Source organism: Phialemonium atrogriseum (genome assembly GCF_030411735.1).
Source record: "Phialemonium atrogriseum strain 8032-3 unplaced genomic scaffold QBC33scaffold_12, whole genome shotgun sequence".
NCBI lineage: Eukaryota > Fungi > Ascomycota > Sordariomycetes > Cephalothecales > Cephalothecaceae > Phialemonium > Phialemonium atrogriseum.
Genome location: NW_026848149.1, coordinates 678,691 through 695,348, shown reverse-complemented (window position 1 = coordinate 695,348; position 16,658 = coordinate 678,691). Strand labels below are relative to the sequence as shown.

The 16,658-nt window shown below is 55.5% G+C and overlaps 6 protein-coding genes across 6 annotated transcripts; 2 read left to right on the top strand and 4 right to left on the bottom strand.

Moving 5' to 3' along the window:
* The first annotated feature begins 207 nt into the window (after nucleotides 1–207).
* QBC33DRAFT_491861 (putative GMC oxidoreductase) lies at nucleotides 208–2,671 on the top strand. Its single transcript, XM_060425483.1, has 3 exons — nucleotides 208–797; nucleotides 890–1,470; nucleotides 1,549–2,671. Exons 1-3 carry the CDS (start codon nucleotides 367–369, stop codon nucleotides 2,460–2,462), a joined length of 1,926 nt encoding a protein of 641 aa, XP_060283733.1. The 5' UTR covers nucleotides 208–366; the 3' UTR covers nucleotides 2,463–2,671.
* An 817-nt stretch (nucleotides 2,672–3,488) lies between these two features.
* Nucleotides 3,489–4,060, bottom strand: QBC33DRAFT_559003 (uncharacterized protein; the record flags this gene model as incomplete). Its single annotated transcript, XM_060429930.1, has 2 exons — nucleotides 3,489–3,698; nucleotides 3,815–4,060. 2 exons carry the CDS (start codon nucleotides 4,058–4,060, stop codon nucleotides 3,489–3,491), a joined length of 456 nt encoding a protein of 151 aa, XP_060283732.1.
* Nucleotides 4,061–5,487: 1,427 nt separating this feature from the next.
* On the bottom strand, nucleotides 5,488–6,879 carry QBC33DRAFT_619621 (short chain dehydrogenase). Its single transcript, XM_060432743.1, has 2 exons — nucleotides 5,780–6,879; nucleotides 5,488–5,712 (listed from the first exon to the last, which is right to left on the bottom strand). Exons 1-2 carry the CDS (start codon nucleotides 6,697–6,699, stop codon nucleotides 5,592–5,594), a joined length of 1,041 nt encoding a protein of 346 aa, XP_060283731.1. The 5' UTR covers nucleotides 6,700–6,879; the 3' UTR covers nucleotides 5,488–5,591.
* Nucleotides 6,880–7,176: 297 nt separating this feature from the next.
* Nucleotides 7,177–8,702, bottom strand: QBC33DRAFT_586927 (uncharacterized protein; the record flags this gene model as incomplete). The annotated part of the gene is made up of 5 exons (XM_060431499.1): nucleotides 7,177–7,648; nucleotides 7,732–7,799; nucleotides 7,853–7,994; nucleotides 8,091–8,454; nucleotides 8,550–8,702. 5 exons carry the CDS (start codon nucleotides 8,700–8,702, stop codon nucleotides 7,257–7,259), a joined length of 1,119 nt encoding a protein of 372 aa, XP_060283730.1. The 3' UTR covers nucleotides 7,177–7,256.
* A 786-nt stretch (nucleotides 8,703–9,488) lies between these two features.
* On the top strand, nucleotides 9,489–12,044 carry QBC33DRAFT_619620 (cytochrome P450; the record flags this gene model as incomplete). The annotated part of the gene is made up of 7 exons (XM_060432742.1): nucleotides 9,489–9,782; nucleotides 9,864–10,026; nucleotides 10,067–10,236; nucleotides 10,319–10,726; nucleotides 10,800–11,144; nucleotides 11,733–11,833; nucleotides 12,011–12,044. The coding sequence occupies 7 exons, from the start codon at nucleotides 9,489–9,491 to the stop codon at nucleotides 12,042–12,044; spliced, it is 1,515 nt and encodes a 504-aa protein (XP_060283729.1).
* Nucleotides 12,045–12,734: 690 nt separating this feature from the next.
* Nucleotides 12,735–13,810, bottom strand: QBC33DRAFT_586917 (uncharacterized protein; the record flags this gene model as incomplete). The annotated part of the gene is made up of 3 exons (XM_060431498.1): nucleotides 13,415–13,810; nucleotides 12,886–13,334; nucleotides 12,735–12,778 (listed from the first exon to the last, which is right to left on the bottom strand). Exons 1-3 carry the CDS (start codon nucleotides 13,597–13,599, stop codon nucleotides 12,735–12,737), a joined length of 678 nt encoding a protein of 225 aa, XP_060283728.1. The 5' UTR covers nucleotides 13,600–13,810.
* Nucleotides 13,811–16,658: the final 2,848 nt, after the last annotated feature.

The following is a 16,658-nucleotide window of genomic DNA, read 5'->3' as shown; positions in this document are numbered from 1 at the left end:
CAGCCCGCTTCAGCTCCCCAGATCGACCGCAGTATTGTCCCGGGTCAGGCCGCACATTTCGCAGCAGACCATCTGTCCATTCGGCTGCGGGGAGCCGACACCCCTGCTTCCGGCCCATGCTTAGTGGCCCCTTTTCATGCAGCTGCTCAGCTACTTCCCGTGACGGCGTGGGGGAGGTTCCATTTCCCATTTCCCCCACTGGCTGCTTGCCAATTGCTTGACACCAGTTTATCCCGCCCGTATCTGCATAGCGAACAGGGATTTCTCCAAAGCTTGTGTGGTCATGTTTTATTAAGTCCAGGCCGATCTCAGCCAAGGATATGGGTCAGAATGATTCGGAAACCTTGGATGATCAACGATTAAACAATGGTACCTCCCACGAGCACCACCGACACCGAGACCACTAGGGCAGACGAGTTCACCGCCCGCCGCTTCGACTTCATTGTCGTCGGGGGCGGCACGGCGGGCCTCGTCGTGGCAGCCCGCCTGGCCGAGAACAGCGCCCTTACCGTCGGCGTGCTGGAGGCCGGTGCTGCTGTCGGGGAGGATGGCAAAGATGACGAGGGCAACATCCGTATTCCAGGTTGTTTCGGGCAGACCCTGGGCGGAAGCCACGACTGGCAGTTCGAGACGGTGAGCCAGCCCGGCTTGGGCGGGCGGCAGCTCCCGTGGCCGCGCGGGAAGGTCCTCGGCGGGACCAGCGTCCTGAATTTCATGACGTGGAATCGCGCCAGCCGGGAGGACTATGACGCCTGGGAGGCGCTGGGAAATCCCGGCTGGGGGTGGGACTCGCTCCTGTCAGTTGTCACTTTCAATGTCTTCTTCCCACTGTGGCTTTTGGTGGCACGCACCACTTACCAAATTGCACACAATCCTCTTCCCCTGACAGGCCCTGCTTTAAACAATCGGAAACATTCCACCCCCCTCCTCCCGAGATTCGAGACCGATACCCTGTTGCCTATGACCCTTCCGCGTTTGGCGACTCGGGCCCCATCCACATCTCCCATTGCCGAGAGTTCACGACCTCGCATGGACTCTGGCACGCGACGCTGAACTCACTCGGCGTCGAGACCAACGAGGCCCACTTCGCCGGCTCCAACGTCGGCGTCTGGACAAATGTCTGCTCCATCAATCCCGACACGGCCGTCCGCTCTTACGCCGTCGACTATTGCCGTCGCCTGGATGGCTCGTCGCCTACAAACCTCCACATCCTGACGGGGGCATCCGTCCAAGAGATTGTCCTCACCAAGAAAGATGAAGAATGGGCTGCGACCGGCGTGCGGTTCATCCACCGCGGCCGCGAGTTTGTTGCCTCGGTCTCCCGCGAGGTCATCCTGTCCGCTGGGAGTGTTCAGTCGCCCCAGATCCTGGAGCTCTCTGGCGTGGGCAGGCCTGACGTGCTGTCAGCGGCCGGGGTCCCCGTCAAGGTGAAGAGCCCCAACGTCGGCGACAACCTCCAGGACCACATCAGTAGGTACACCCAATAGCTACCATCAACAACTCCTTTGCTTATCAAACGTCTGCTCACTCTCTGTCTTCCCACCGTAGTGCTGGCCATGATCTTCGAGATCGACCCGTCGATCGCAAACCCCGACGACCTCAAGTGCGACGACGTTGCCGCTGCTTCGGCCCGCGAGCAGTATTTGCAGCACCGCTCCGGCCCGCTGACCATCCTGCCCTCTTCCATGGTCTACCTGCCCCTCTCCCACTTCATGCCCGGTGATGCTCTCGCAACCATCGCCTCGAAAGTGGGAGGCTTGACCTCCATTCCCGCCGAACAAAGACACATCATGCAACGTCGCTTCGACAGCGACGCGAAGAAGCTCGGACAGGTCGAGTTCATCTTCGATCTGGGGAACTGGAGCCCATACTTCCAGCCGAACCCCGCCGACGGCAAGAAATACGGCACGATGCTGCTGATCCTACAGCACCCGTTCTCGAGGGGGTCAATCCACATCTGCCCGGCCAACAACTCCACCAACTCCTCAACTCCCTCCTCCTCCTCCTCCCCCCCAGGCCACCCGTCAAACCCCGATGCCACGTCCCCCGAAAACCACCCCCTCATCGACCCAGGCTACTACGCCGGCCCGCACGGCTCGCTCGACCTCGAGATCATGACGCACTGCGCGCGCTTCGCCGACCACATCTGCCGCGCGAGCCCGCTCTCCTCCATCATCCGCGCCCGCGTCTTCCCCGCTCCGCCGACCACCACCAACACAGACGACGACGCGTCGCTTCGCGCCTGGGCCGTCGACACCACGGTGACGGACTGGCACCCGGTCGGAACCTGCGCCATGGGCGACGTGGTCGACGAGCGGCTCCGGGTCCGCGGCGTCAGGGGCTTGCGGGTCGTCGACGCGAGCGTTATTCCCCTGCAGATCAGCGCGCACCTGCAGGCGACTGTGTATGCCATTGCCGAGAAGGGGGCGCGGATGATTGCCGAGGACTTGGCGGGTGGTTGATGGGTGCAGTTTTCTTGTTGGGTCGATGGTTTTTTTGCAAGGAAGGGCTGTCTAGTTACCCTAAAGCCATTCTCATCTGGTATTGGTTGGCCGTGGGCTATAATCAAGGCGATTATGCTGTTACTCTGCAATAGTGCCTCCCATGGCTGTGACTGATCTCGAGTCTCCGTATTTTGTAGACTGCATGTTTCTTGGTTTTCATTTTGGACCTGTGGGCATCGATCGATTTCCGCCCATATTCCACAGCTGCAGACGACTCGTAATCGGTACTTGTAACACTCCTCCCCCCTTCCCAGTCCCCGGCCGGGTATAAACTCCAACGTGGACCCAGTGACACAATCATTCGTCCCACCGAGGGCCTCATGATTAGCTTGCAACGCGTCTCTTCCCGGGATGCGAGCCTTCTTGCCAGAGCGCTTGTCCGATGGTCTCTTGTTGCTGGTGTCGGAAAGCAAAGTTGGCGATAACGGGGTTGCAGCCAGCTCCGTAGACAACCTCACTGAACTGATCATGGGATGGGTGTCCAGTTTTATATATAACAAGGCTACGGGCTTAAGAAGGGTGATAAGCATAAGCCGGTGACTTGATGGGATGCAGAGGGGGTGGTGACACTGCAGCAACCTCTTCTCCGATTCTACTGGGAGCTCTTGGCCGCAAGCGCTACATGGGTAGTTAACTGCTTGGGACTGCCTCGTTGAGCATGTCGCAATTTACCCAAGTGGTAGCCCTTGTGTGGGTAGTTTCTTATTCATGAGACGATATGGTCCATGTCCATTGTTGACACTAGAACTCTATAAATAATGAACAGGACATTTGTTGCTGCAATTCCACGCCGTTTTGGAGTTATATTTGTAAGGACCGAAATGTATATACACAACGCACGATAGCCTCCGCAGCCCAAATACACATTGGTCGGGAAGAAACATCAAGAGATGTCCTTAGTGCTTCGGCTGGCACCACCATTCTCACAACGTTCCTCATGATGCAACCCATGCCATCCAAGGACAGGGATCGGGAGCCGAATATTTATTCTGCCGATGCATCACCAAACTCTCCGCCAAAGACGCCGGTTGGTCTGGTGGCAGTCTTCCCCTTTGCCGCCGCCTTATACGCGGCAACAGTGAGGTCAGCGGTCGGGTTCACCGCGGCCACCATGCCATTGGGGCAGTGGGCGCCGACGGAGCAGTAGTAGAAGAGGGGCTCGGTGGTGTTGACTGTCACCCGGAACACGTCTTTCTATATTTCGGAAAACTCACGCGTCAGTCGACATGAACCATGGTTACAATTTGACATGCTTTCCGCATACGAACGAAGGAACACGGGGAATATGATAGAAAATGTGGGCCACTGACGTTTGTAGCAGAGCCAGTTATGCTGCCAGAGGCCCACCCGCCTTCCGCGGGAGCTGGCTGGCACGGCTTATCGAAGTCGCCCCTGACGGTGTCGTGCACGCCGCCGACGAAATGGAACTCGAGAACGTCACCCACTTCCGCGGTGGTCGTATCGGGGGTAAAGGTGAGGCCGGCCTCGCCCACGTTGATCTTGATGGTGGCGGCACTTGCGGACGCCACGAGGGCGAGAAGGACTTGTGTGAGCATGTTTGAGAAGGAAGTTGGATATCGCTTAACCTGTTGGGTGCTGAGGGAGTTTGAGGGGATTCCAGAATGCCGGTCGATGCAGTCCTCTGCTGCACCTTCACTTATATACCTGCTCCACGATTGATAGCACCCGGTGGGCCATCGGAGGTCCGAATATAGTCGTGGCCTACGTATATGGCTAGACCGGAACTTGTCATTGGCTAGGATATCTAATTCCTTCGTAGCGAGCTCGCCGCCAAGCATGCCATGGCCGTCCCGTTGCCCGGCATTTTCCACTTCCATCTATGAATCAAGTTCTAGTCCTATTTATTTTCCCAGGCGCCTAAAAGGATGGGCAAGGCACAAAACGGCAATTGATCTGGCACGACGCGGAGGATTCACATAGGCAAGCCAAGAAGGTGGAGGGTTTGTACCTGAAACATGACCACATCGCATCCCGTATATCAGTGTCACCCTCCGATCAGCCGGCTAGAAGAGTATATTAGATGTTGAACCTTCGGGAAACAATGCCTAGCACGCGGTCAATAAGGAATACTTATCTGATCAATCTTATCTAACCGATCGATCTTATCAATCTTATCAATCTCCACCAATTTCGGCCTACAACAACCAAACTTAACCGCACATCATCCGGGCAAAATCCCGAGTCAAGGTGGGTCAACGGCCGCGGCTCACTTTAGAAAGGCCCGTTATAGGGCCAAAAAATGCATCTAATGGTCCCAAAGCAAGACCGCAAGCTTGTTTGTCCAGAGGCCAGGAAGAAGCTGGCATGGGATTTAAAGACGAAGGAATCTCTGGTCGATTAGATGATGGTGAGTCAAAGTCGTCCTCTTCGTCTTCATGTCGAACCATCAGGAAAAGAGATTTCCTGTTGTTTCTAGCAAGGTGCAAGTAGAGAAACATCATGGTCCTTTGGCAGGGGACTGGAGGCAAGGGTAAGAGAACGGGCTTGATGTCTTATACCTCCAAAGCAGTCACACGCTGACTGGTATCGACAGATCTCATTGAGCCTTCGTTTGGGCCTTGTCCCACTTGATGTCGTCGTCCACTTCGGTTCCCACGGCCATGGGGCTCCTCCTACATAAGGGAAGCCATCTCATCTGGGAAACTGAGGCTATAATTAAATAGTCCTCAACATCGCCCGGGAAAGAAGGATCGCACTTTTAGGTTCGACTCAATGGGCCCCCGAATTCCTCGATTCTTTCGCTGGACGATCCGGGGATGGATTTTTTGATGCAATTGGCGTCACCTTTGATCATAGCATCGACCAAGACAATCTCAACCCATCCTTCATTTGCTTCTCAGCCAAGCTCATTGACAAGAAGGTGGGTTTCAAGCCAATCAGGTATTGCTAAACCGCCGATAGTAGACACGGTATATATTAGTTTGCGAATAATCTATAAAACCAAGGCAAGTTCTGCATCTTCCCCAACCCGGCATTGGTACTCCATCCGGAGCCCGCATGTATAATCACTGCCAGTTAATTAACCACTCGGTGTCGATGATTACTCCCCAAAATTCCCCTATGCCGTTATTTCCGTAGCTCCTCCAACACCCTGCGCGCCCCGACAAATTCGAACTCCGCCATGGTCTCATCCCAGAGACGTTCAATGACAGAACCGGTCTCGAGATCGTAGATCATGTTTGCAAATCTGCAGAAAGTCCGCCGTTAATCAGCCACAAAGGCAGACAAGAGAGAGGGCAATGGATGTAACTCACGGCCGGATTTCCCAATCCATCACGAAGCACCCGTGCGACTCCTTTCCCTTTACAACAGCGGCGTCGATGTATGTGGATGACCCGTCCTCCAATGTCCGTCCCGCGGTGCTCTTGGCGAGAGACAGCACCGCCGAAACCAATCCGTGGACATCCCGGTGCAGGTCCGAGCCCTTGCAGAGACCAGGATCGACGATGTTCACGACGATGTCGTTGGGATTGACGTAGCCAGCCAGTTTGGTGATAAACAAGTGGCCGAGGAGCTTCGAGGTGGCGTATCTGTCGCCTGCATCCCAAGGGGTGATCTTGGGCTCATCGAAGGACTGGAGCAGCGGGACCATCGTCCGGTTGGGAAACTTGGCTTGGTATGCGGTGCCAGAACCGACTATGCTTAGACGACCAGGCATCCCAGGCGACGACTTGGTTTTTAGCGCTGGGAGGAGAAGGATTGCCAGAAGCATGGTTGAGATATAGTTGACCTGGACCACATCTTCATGGCCTGTACTAGGATTCAGGCCAAAGTCGACCTTGACAATACCCGAGTTGAGAATGACGATGTCCAACCTGGGCAAGTTGGCTTCCACCCTGTGGACGAACGCTTGGATGGAGTCGTACGATCCCATTTCAAGCTCCCAGACGTCGATTTTGGCCCCGGGGTACTCGTGACGGAGCGTTGCTGCGGCTTCCTCTCCTTTTTTGACGGACCGGACGGCAAGTATGAGGTGTGACAGCTTGTAGGAGAGGATGTGCTTGCAGGCGTGGAAGCCCAGCCCAGAGCTCCCTCCGGTGATGACAGCTACATTTCCGGACAGGTCGGTAGACTTGGGCGGCCACTGAGGCTTTGCGCAGAACTGGGACTTGAGGAAGATGCGGGCCGGGCCGTCCTTCAGGGGCCGCATATCGATGGACTTGGTGTGTGCCATGTTCACGTTCGTGGTAACTACCGATGGGACTTCAGGTCAAGTCTGGAACAAGAGTGTGGTGTAAGGTGGATTGTGGCCGCCAGAGAGCGAGCTGGGCTTCTTATATACCCCGTCGCGCCCATCTCCGATGCTTCTACTTTGGCCACCATAAAGGACAGATGACCCCATCCTTCGAGTTCATGGACTTCGATTATTGCCCGCTTTGGGATTCGCGTGAGAGCTAATGACGAAGCCCTCGTCGCAGCCTTGGCGCCATGCCTAAAACGGCAAACAATCGGGGCTTGGCGATCTACGGCGATCCCCGCTCCACTGGGGCAGGGATGTTGAGCTGCCTGTTAAGACCAAGGCAAAAGAGGAGGAATTAAGGGAATGCTGACGTTTATCTGTCTTAGGAACCGAAGAGCTGGATTTGGGCCTCGCTCACGTCTATCACCAATTTCTGGATATTTCTTCACCATCTAAATATATCTAGGGGACCCCGTCCCCGATCCTGGGCAACGACATTAAATGGCCCCAATCGCCTCGTCAAAAGGTTCCTAACCTAGAGGCACAGCTCATCACTTCAAGTCATTCCCTCTGTCGCGGTCCGAAAAGCCGACAAAGACGTCGGTCCGACATAAGACTGCTTGCGCACCCCCCGCGTCGCTCAGTCCCCTAGCGTCCCTCAGGATGGTTTCCTCACTCGCATTGTCCTTACTGCCCTTGTCGCGACCGCCAGCGAAGATCATTGTCGCCATGCCTTCCCGTTTGGTGCCGCCGCCTCCGAGGGTGTTCTCGGGGTCGTGGCTCCCAAATCGGTCCATATGATAGCTGTGCTTGGCGTACGAGTTATCGGTCGAGCTGTAGCCGCGCACCTTCACCCACAGGGGCCGCAGAACGGGGATCGATGCGCACATGGCAGAAACAAAGTTTTCGGTGGCCGAGTAGATGAGCATGTCGACCGTTTCAACTGCGATAAAAGAGATAAAGCTGGTTAATACGGCACGCAGGGTTGCAGCTGATTGGCAGGGTAAAAGTAGACGTGACGCTTACAGATATACTCGTTGAACGACCTCAGACTCGTCAAGGCTGCTGTACGCAATATGCCGCAAATCCCAGCACTAAGAGCTAGTCAATTCCCGTCGATAGATGGGAGAGGAACATCAGACGGTACCCCATGGGCCAGTGGGAGACTCCCAAAATGCCCAGACTCAGACCTATGATGGCAAGAAGTTTGTCCTTACGCTTCATGTTCAGGTCCCAGATGATGAAGCAAGGAGCTATGGCGAGCGTGAAATCGATGACGACCGCATATGCTATGGAGAGCCCATACAACGTCAGAGTAACCAGCACAGCGTGTCATAATCCCCCCCGACCACCTGCCTCTCTCCCGGACAGCATTCATTACGCACCTGAAGTTGTGAGGCCCACCTTGGCAAAATCCAGCCAGCAGTTGCCGGGCACTGTAAAGTCCCATACCTTCTCGACTGGGAGGCATTGGATGAAGACGGCTATGGTGCACCAGGTGGCCAGCAGGGTGTTGGAAATAACACAGACCCAGATAAAAACCCGGTGCCACGTCTGGCGTACGATTCGCAGTATGAAGAAGGCGACGGCGGCTTTGCTGACGGCGATGTTGAAGATGCAGACGCCTTGTCCGATGATTTCGTACTTCATCGCCTGGATGTAGTCTGCAGGGGGTATGTCTGCGCGGTGTCGGCCTAGACCGAACGATGTGGCTGTGGAAATCATGGCCGAGTAGACGGCAAGGAGAATCTGGTTGGCAATGTCAACCTACACTTTCCCTTTTGACGGATGGATGGATAGCCGTGGAGAGGTTGGGCTAATTTGGAAGGGGGCTTTGTGCGTACAAATGTGAAGAGGAGAAAGAGGTCATCCAACCCGGCGCTGCGCAAGATGACCTTCCTGGTGTAGACTCGCAAAAACACAAAAACGAAGGCGATGACGGTCTCGGTCCAGAGGACGGCATTGACAGTTGGCCCTCTGCCACCGTACGAAGTCATGATGGCGATGTTGAGCGTCACAAGAATTGAGAGGCCGCTAGAAGGGAGCTCAAACTTAGCCAGTGCTCAGTGCAAAGAGAAGCAAGACAGAAGAAGCAGACTTGCATTGAAGGAAGAGACAACAGTCAACAAGCGACTTAAACAAGATTATCAGGTCCAAATGAACATCATCAAGGCGACAGACAGGGTTTGACCCCCAAAACAGATGCCCCCGGTATGTGCCATGTCTTGTTGGTTTCAGTCACATCCAACGCAAATTGTGGTGTTCTCCCCTGCCCTGCCTACTTCGAGTTAATCGGTTATTTCTAATCGACTAGGGCTGTTTCTAGACAACCAGGATCTTGCCGTCCCGGATCTCGTCTTACGAAGCTGAGATTCTGGATTCAATAACGAATCAAGAAAGGGGGTATCGCAACGTATACGGTATATGTGGTGGTGCAAGGAGAGGAGGCGGTGGCTTTCGATATATCACATAATGCTTTGGGCGGCCCCACTATCCAAGGCCATACACTGGGGTCGGGACCCTTGATTGTGGCATGACAGGTGGGGCGAAGGTCCTCTCCTGGAATGCCGAGACCTCGGAATCCTACCTGCAGAGTCCGGGGAGGTGGGTTCCATGCATGTCTGCTTAAGTTCAGCTGCACAGAGTATGACTGGTCGAGGTCAGAACCTCTTGGCTACACATGTACACATGTAGGTGCCCTTCCTTGTGTCTGCTTCTTCTTTCCCCAGCTCCTCCCCCGGACTTTCTTCCTCGTCTTCATGCTCCGTTCGTCAACTGAAATAATGGCTCTCGAGAACTGGGCCACCACGGCCGTTGCCTCGGGCTTCGGCCTGCTCCTGCTCCGCATCCTCGTCTCATACCTGACATCCCCCTTAAAGTCGTTCCCCGAGCCCTTCTGGGCCAAATTCACAGATTTATGGCGGATGCTAGACTACTGGAACTGTACCCAGATCCAGTCGCACCGGGAACTGCACAACAAACTGGGGCCTGCTGTTCGTATTGGGCCGAATATGATCAGCCTCAGCGACCCGGCCCTCCTGAAGACTGTATATTCCACCCGGGGCGACTTTGCCAAGGTTTGGCTTCCGCGTTCCTCTGTGACCAGCTGAGGTCCTGGCCTCCCTCCCGCCCATGCTGACCCGCAATTACAATCGCAGAGCAACTTCTATGAGATTGCAGACGCCATCGCCAACGGCCAGAGGATCGAAAATGTCTTCAGCACGCGCAGCAACACCTTCCACAACAGATACATGAAGCCGTACCAGAAGTACCTCTCGATGGAATACCATACTCGAAAAGGAGCATCTGGCAGACAAGATGGTCATATCCTTGTGCCAACAACTCGAGAACCGTTTCGTAGACGGCCAGAATGCTGGCAAGACAGCCGACCTGGCCGACTGGATCGAATACTGTGCCTGGGACCTCGACTGGGAGCTGACCTTCAGCCAGGACATGGGATTCCTCAAGTCCGGGACAGACGTCAAGAACACTATCCGCACTGGCGAGATGATTATGCGATATCTCGGCTGCGTAAGCGTCTTACATTTTCCCCCCTCCGCCCCTTCCTGGGTTTGACCGGACCTGAACTGCATAGCTAACTGACCGGGTGAAGATTGGCCAAATGCCGTGGCTGGACAGACTCTTGGGCAAGAACCCGTATTGCCCTATCAAATTTTCCACTTTCGAACACGCAGCCGCGTACAGCTTCCAGCGCGTGATGGAACGGGCCGCGAGCCAGGACACCAAGACGCGCAAAGACTTCTTGGATAACTTCCTCGAGGCTAAGGAGCAGCATCCAGACATTGTCGGCTATAACGAAGTCGTCAGCTATCTTATGATGAATGTGCTCGCCGGTGCAGACACCACCGCCATTGTCCAGAAGGCCATCGCCTACAACATCCTCCGCCACCCATCTGTCCTTGCGGAGCTTCGAGCCGAGCTTGATGCGGCAAATCTGGCCTTCCCGCCGATATACGAGCAGACCAAGGACTTGCCCTATCTCAATGCCGTGATTAAGGAGGTGAGCCCGCCAATGCAAACGCCCGACGAAGCACATTGTGATGGATGACTGACGCTACCCATGAGCAAAACAGGGAATGCGCATGCACCCGGTCATCGGCGGCATTCTCGAGCGAGTCGTCCCAGCCGGTGGCCTGACCCTCCCCGACGGCCGCGTCATCGCGCCGGGGACCAAAGTGGGCATTAATCCGTGGGTGTCGTCGAGGAACAAGGCCATCTATGGAGACGACGCCGACGCGTACCGGCCAGAGCGCTGGCTCCGCTCCGACGGCGAGACGGAAGACGCCTACGAGATTAGGTTGAAGAGGATGAAGGACGCCGACTTCACTTTCGGCTCCGGCAATCGGATATGCGTGGGCCGGAACATGGCGACTGTCGAGCTTCACAAGGTCACATCGACACTGTTTAGCCGCTATGACGTGAGTTCTCCCTTGCCTGTCATAGTTACGCCCTCGGCCTCGCCAGATTACTGATGCTTTTGCCAGATTCAATTAGATCCCGCCTCCAAAGGATAGTCACCGCGTTGGTGGTGGTTTACTTTCATCGACAACATCAAAGTCAAGATGCGACGCCGTTCACATATCCCCGCGATTCCGTCTAGTGGGAAAGGGGTTTAGACTATCTGTCGTATTGGAGGCTACTTTCCTTATCGACGTAGCTAAAGAAGCTTGTAACTGGGTAAATGGCCCAGGCTCACTACTTTTAACTCATCCTCTGAACATATGAACATATGCTAGTAGGATCTCCTGCCTCCTTGTAAGAGACTGCCTACTGTACCTGCGGCCAAGATAATTAGTTATGCCCCCTCAACTTTCCTCGCCTTCATCAAAGAGATCTCAATAGCAACAGACCGCCAACGAGCGCCGTGACCTCTCGTCCACTCACACCTCTCGGCGTCTTCACAGCTTCCAAAACGGTGCGATCGATAACCTCGTTCCTCCCATCCTCGGGTTAATGTCAACGATGTCTTAGTCAAGCGCTTCAGCAATATCTGTCCCGTGTGCCAGCTAACCAACAAGCCCTGGCGGCAATGCTGTGCGGACATGCTCGTGCGGGCATCTCACGCAGACTACACACACCTGTACGTCACGTACCCCAACATCTCGTTGTACGTCTCCTCCACAGGCGCCAGCACTAGCACGGTCTAGGCCCACCACTAGCACCGGTCTGACGAGTCTTTGTATTTCGGGTAGGGCTGAATGAGGGGGATGCTCTCTAGATTGGAGAGCTTCTGCTGGGTTCACCTTTGGGGGTACACACATAATTACTACACACAAACACTCAGTGACGAGGTGGTCGTGGGGGTGTTGTTTGGCTGACGACGACGGAACCGTGCTAGTACCAGGCGAAGAGGGTGAGATGGTGTCCGGAGTGGCAATTGATGATTAGTTACCCCTTACTTGGCTACGTGTAGTCTTCGCTGGCAGCGGATCGGGCCGGACCCTTGGACGCCGTTGCAGTATCCGATGACGATCGAGACGGACCAAATCCAAGCGAGCTGCCATGTTGGGAATTATACGGGAATGTTTTTTTTTTCCCCCGGGGGGGGGGGGGGGGGGGGGCGGGGCGGCGGCGCCCCGCCGCCCCCACCCCGCCCCACAACAACCCCCCCCGGGGGCCCAAACAAAACCAAACCCGTCAGTCGCCCACCCCCCCCCCCCCCCCCCCCCCCCCCCCCCCCCCCCCCCGCCCGCCCCCCCGGAAGAGGTTATCCCGAGAGTCCCATCCATCGACACAAAGATCGCGGCCGGATGTCACAATCATACTCAAACCGTGAATGAGGCACATTAATGTCATATCATGTACGTACGTACGAGGCGCCAATTCTAGAAACATGTACTACTCTCAAACCCGCACCAAGCCCCGCCTCGTGCTAAGCCCCAAACCGCTCCAGCTCTAGCAGCCGGAGCGTCGAAAAGAAATCTACTCGCCCCAATCCAAAACGCGTGCTCTTGAGCGCGTTGTCATTATCGCAGTCCTCAGAGAACTGCACCATCCTGTCCGCATATTTAAGCGGTAGGGGTCGGGAGGGAGGCGGTGTAGCAGTCGCATCCTGTCACACCGGTATTAGACCATGAAAACACACACACACACACACACACACACACACCCCTATATCGCAGCAGACACAGGAGGTGGGAGGGGGGGATGATGACTTACCCATGGCAGCAGCGGGGAAGATAGCCTCGACATCGGCGTGGGAGCAGGCCTCGACAACGCAAGGGGTGACCTCAATTCCGATGGCCTCGAAGTTGGCGCACTGGCAGGGCAGGTCATCGAGACCTCCGCAGCCGTAGCTGGGGATGAGGTCGGCGAAGCACTCGTAGGCGCACGACGGGACGGCATCGATGGCGATCTGGGGGCAGTTGGTGGCGACGGCGGTGACGGTGACGCTGACACGGGGAGCGCGGACGGTGGTGGTGGTCGGGGGGATGCCGAAGCAGTTGCAGGCCGAGGCGTACGCGGCGGCGTCGTTGCAGGCCGAGGCGTAGGTGGGGATGGCGCTGGGGATGACGGTCACCTGGCGGGGCTGGACGGCGCGCTTGGCGGGAGTTGCGCAGCCATCATCAGTGGGCTCGGGGGCAACGAAGGAGGTGACGGTGACGGTGCTGTGTGCGGATCATGTTAATTGGCTGTCGTGCTGTCATATTATGGGTGGCGAGCCTCCTTCGCTGGAAAGAAAACCTACCGAGCAATCGCGGTAACGGTGGTGGCCTGGAAGCTGGAGCAGTCGGCCGACCGGGAAGCGAGGGGGAGGAGGCCCTCACGGGTGCCGGTGACGGCACGGTTGCAGTTGTTGCCGGCGCAGGCGCGCTGCTCAATGACGGAGCCGAGAGCCAGGCTGGCGAGCGGGAGGAACATGGAGACCTTCATCTTGAAAAAGAAGTGGGTTGGTTGTGGTGGGTTGATGTTCTGGTAGTTTGGATTGAGAGGCAAGTTGCGAATGCTGGTGAGAGGATGCTGTCTAGAAATTTATGGATGGGGAGGATGGCTCCCTATATATATTCGAGATGAACATTACCTCAACCGAGAGCCGGGTTCCCGAACGGGATATCATTAGCGACCCGGGCGCGTTGAATTGTCCCTGTCGGGGTCCAGCCAACAGGATCCCCATCAGTTCCCATCCAGGTTCCGGGGTGCAGAAAAAGCCACTTTACGTAACCCAACCACGGAGCTGGTGCGGAGCTAGGTAAGCTTAGTAGACAAAAAACGCCTAGCTCTGGTCCCGGCCACGTTTTCACCCGCCGTGTCTCTCCGTCAACAGCCGCCTAGCTCAGTCGGCCCCTCGATAGTGCTCCGTTCTAGAGCGGGACCCGCATGCCTTCTGAGATGTTTCTCCAATGAATGGAGAACGAGGCCTTCTCAATTCTGGCTTTACATTGACATCAGTTGCTCACACCTGCGACACTGCCTCGACCTCGGCTGTTGGGAGATGGATCCCGATGTTCGAAAATAACCAAAGAGGCCAGACCAGGGCAGCTCTGCATGGTAGCAGTGACCCGTCGATAGTGCCTATAAGTTCCTGTATCGGCCTGCATTCTGTCTAACCGGGTTACCTGCCAAGATCGCTAAAGCACGAGAAAAAGGAAAACACGAGAGGAGAAATCTCCGCGGGGGGGTTGGGCCCTGGTTTTTCTAGCGATTGTGAGCGGGTACCCCTGACGTGTTTGGCCAATCTCGTGGTTGCGATGGATCTAATCGTTTATCTGATCCAATCAATGATCTAATCTACAGTGGGGGGCCACTGAGCTTCCCGATGTGGGGACCATTAGGTAAACCCAGCTCCGTCTCATTGGATCGCGTGTTCAGGCCCCCGTCTGGTACCCCAACACGGCACCAATTTATCTAATCTAATCAATCAACATCTGATCAGGCCCGGGCTCCGACAACCGGTGTCCAGCTCCAGGTCAGGCCACTGTTATGCAGTAGCTACACGCGTAGTGCAGTGCGTAGGTGGTTTTGCACCCCACACCCTGCAGCTCAGCCAAGAGTTTAAGGCCAGCCAAGAGTCGAGCCAGTCCAAGCATGGAACTATTTGCAGAGTTTTTGACTCCCCCCGGCAAGGCCAGAACCGGGCCAGGACAATGGCAAGCTATTTGCGGGATTTTCCAGGGCAGCGGCTGACCCGGGCTGACAGCGTGGGATGCAAAGACCAAAGAGGTAAGACGTCCCCCTTCTTCCCCTTCTTCCCTTGTTCCCCTTGTCCCCAATGCCGACTTCAGCGCGACCGATGCCACCTGAATGTCCAAATTTGGAAGACGTGGGGTGGGGAAAGCGCGCGTTGGAGCCATTTGAAGAGCCTCTTCTTTTCTTCCCGAGAATCAGAGTGGGAGTCGCCTAGCACCAGGACAAGGCACCCAGAGCAGCCTGCGCGATCGGCTTTTTTTAAGCAAAGTGGAGAAACGCGACAGGGGCCTAGAAAACCCCGGAGCGCCGATCGCGGTCTACGAGCCAAATGACCCACCCCATCCGACGGTGAGGCAAAGTGTAGAATTCGCCCCCCCCCCCCCCCCAAACCATCAAGCTCGCTACCTACCAGAGTCAATCTTCAATTGCCGCTAGTTCCCATCGTTTAGTCTCCATTGTTTGCATTGTTTACCCGACATGTCAGTGCCGCGCTTGGTCAGGCATGCCGAACCGTATGCCGGCTTCGTTCCTCCCTCCTCGCCTGACAGACGTCACCATCCCTCCAGCGCCAGCCTCTGTAACACGTCACGAGGTTCCTGCAGCGAGCTAACCAACCATGCCAGAAACTGGTCCACGTCTCCGACTTTCCTCCTGCGGCCGCCAATCCCGAGTCGTGCAAGTTCAAACTCTGTTCCATAGACCCATGCTTGCCACCCACATAGATCTGATCTGATAACATCTATCAATTTAAACTTGGCCGGCATTACAACCATCCTTCTAGAATCCCATGATTACGTCGTATCCATCCCAAGACTGAGCTGCGGCACTCCGTGAGTCTATCAATTCTACCGAGGCCCCATTTTGGCTCCTCGACACTTTAAGAAGTATCCCTACGACCTGTGATGATATGAAAAGATGCAGTAGCGCCTGAAGAGACCCTGTATTAATTTAGATCTACTTCTGGACGTGTAGCCGCTCCAGCACTGCACTGGCATGCTTATACACCGCGTTGGCATGCTTCTTGCTGTTTGGACGTGGTTAGGCTTCTCGATCACAGTGGTTGCGGGCGCCGTATATATCAACAATTGGCAAGTGTTGATTTCCAAGTTGAGGGAACAGCTGGTTGGGTCGCCATGTGAGAGAAGCTGAGAACGTTCCCGACTGTATTCTTGCCGAGACAAAATGCCTCTTTCGGCGCCATAGGGTTTTCGGAGTCCAAGTGTGAAAGTTCACTTGGAAACTTTGCGTTGTGTGCCAACAACACGGGGCAACTTTTGGAGAGTGAAAAAAAGCAAACCTATAATCCGGGAGTGAAAACCAAGCTCCACACTACATGCGTACATGGAGCGATGGAATGCGGGCAGCAGTGGATTCTTCTCCAGGAGCCAGATGGGCAAGGGTCGTGTAATGCGCAGCCCCTTATTGGTCGCTGCTCAAGCAAAGGCCAGCCTTAAAGATGATACTGGGAAAGATCTACAGGGGAGAACATCAAGGACCCCGTTAAGAACTAGTTTCCTACTCTATTAAGGTGTCTGACTAGAACTGCAGTCCGCCTAGCAGCGCCAGGGCTCGGGAGCGACATAGCAGCCTGAGGGTTTTGCAAGAACACCTGTTAGTACGTTAGGTAATCAACTACAGCTTATTGTAATGCGGAACCTCTTGCAGGGGCAACGACTGTGATGAGGGGGGCGACCAAAAGGGGGGGGGGGGGGGGGGGCGGCTCTCATTAACACATGAACAAACACTGCCCACCCAAAAAAACAAACCAGACCACAACCCTGTAGGCTAATTTGACCGCTAACAAG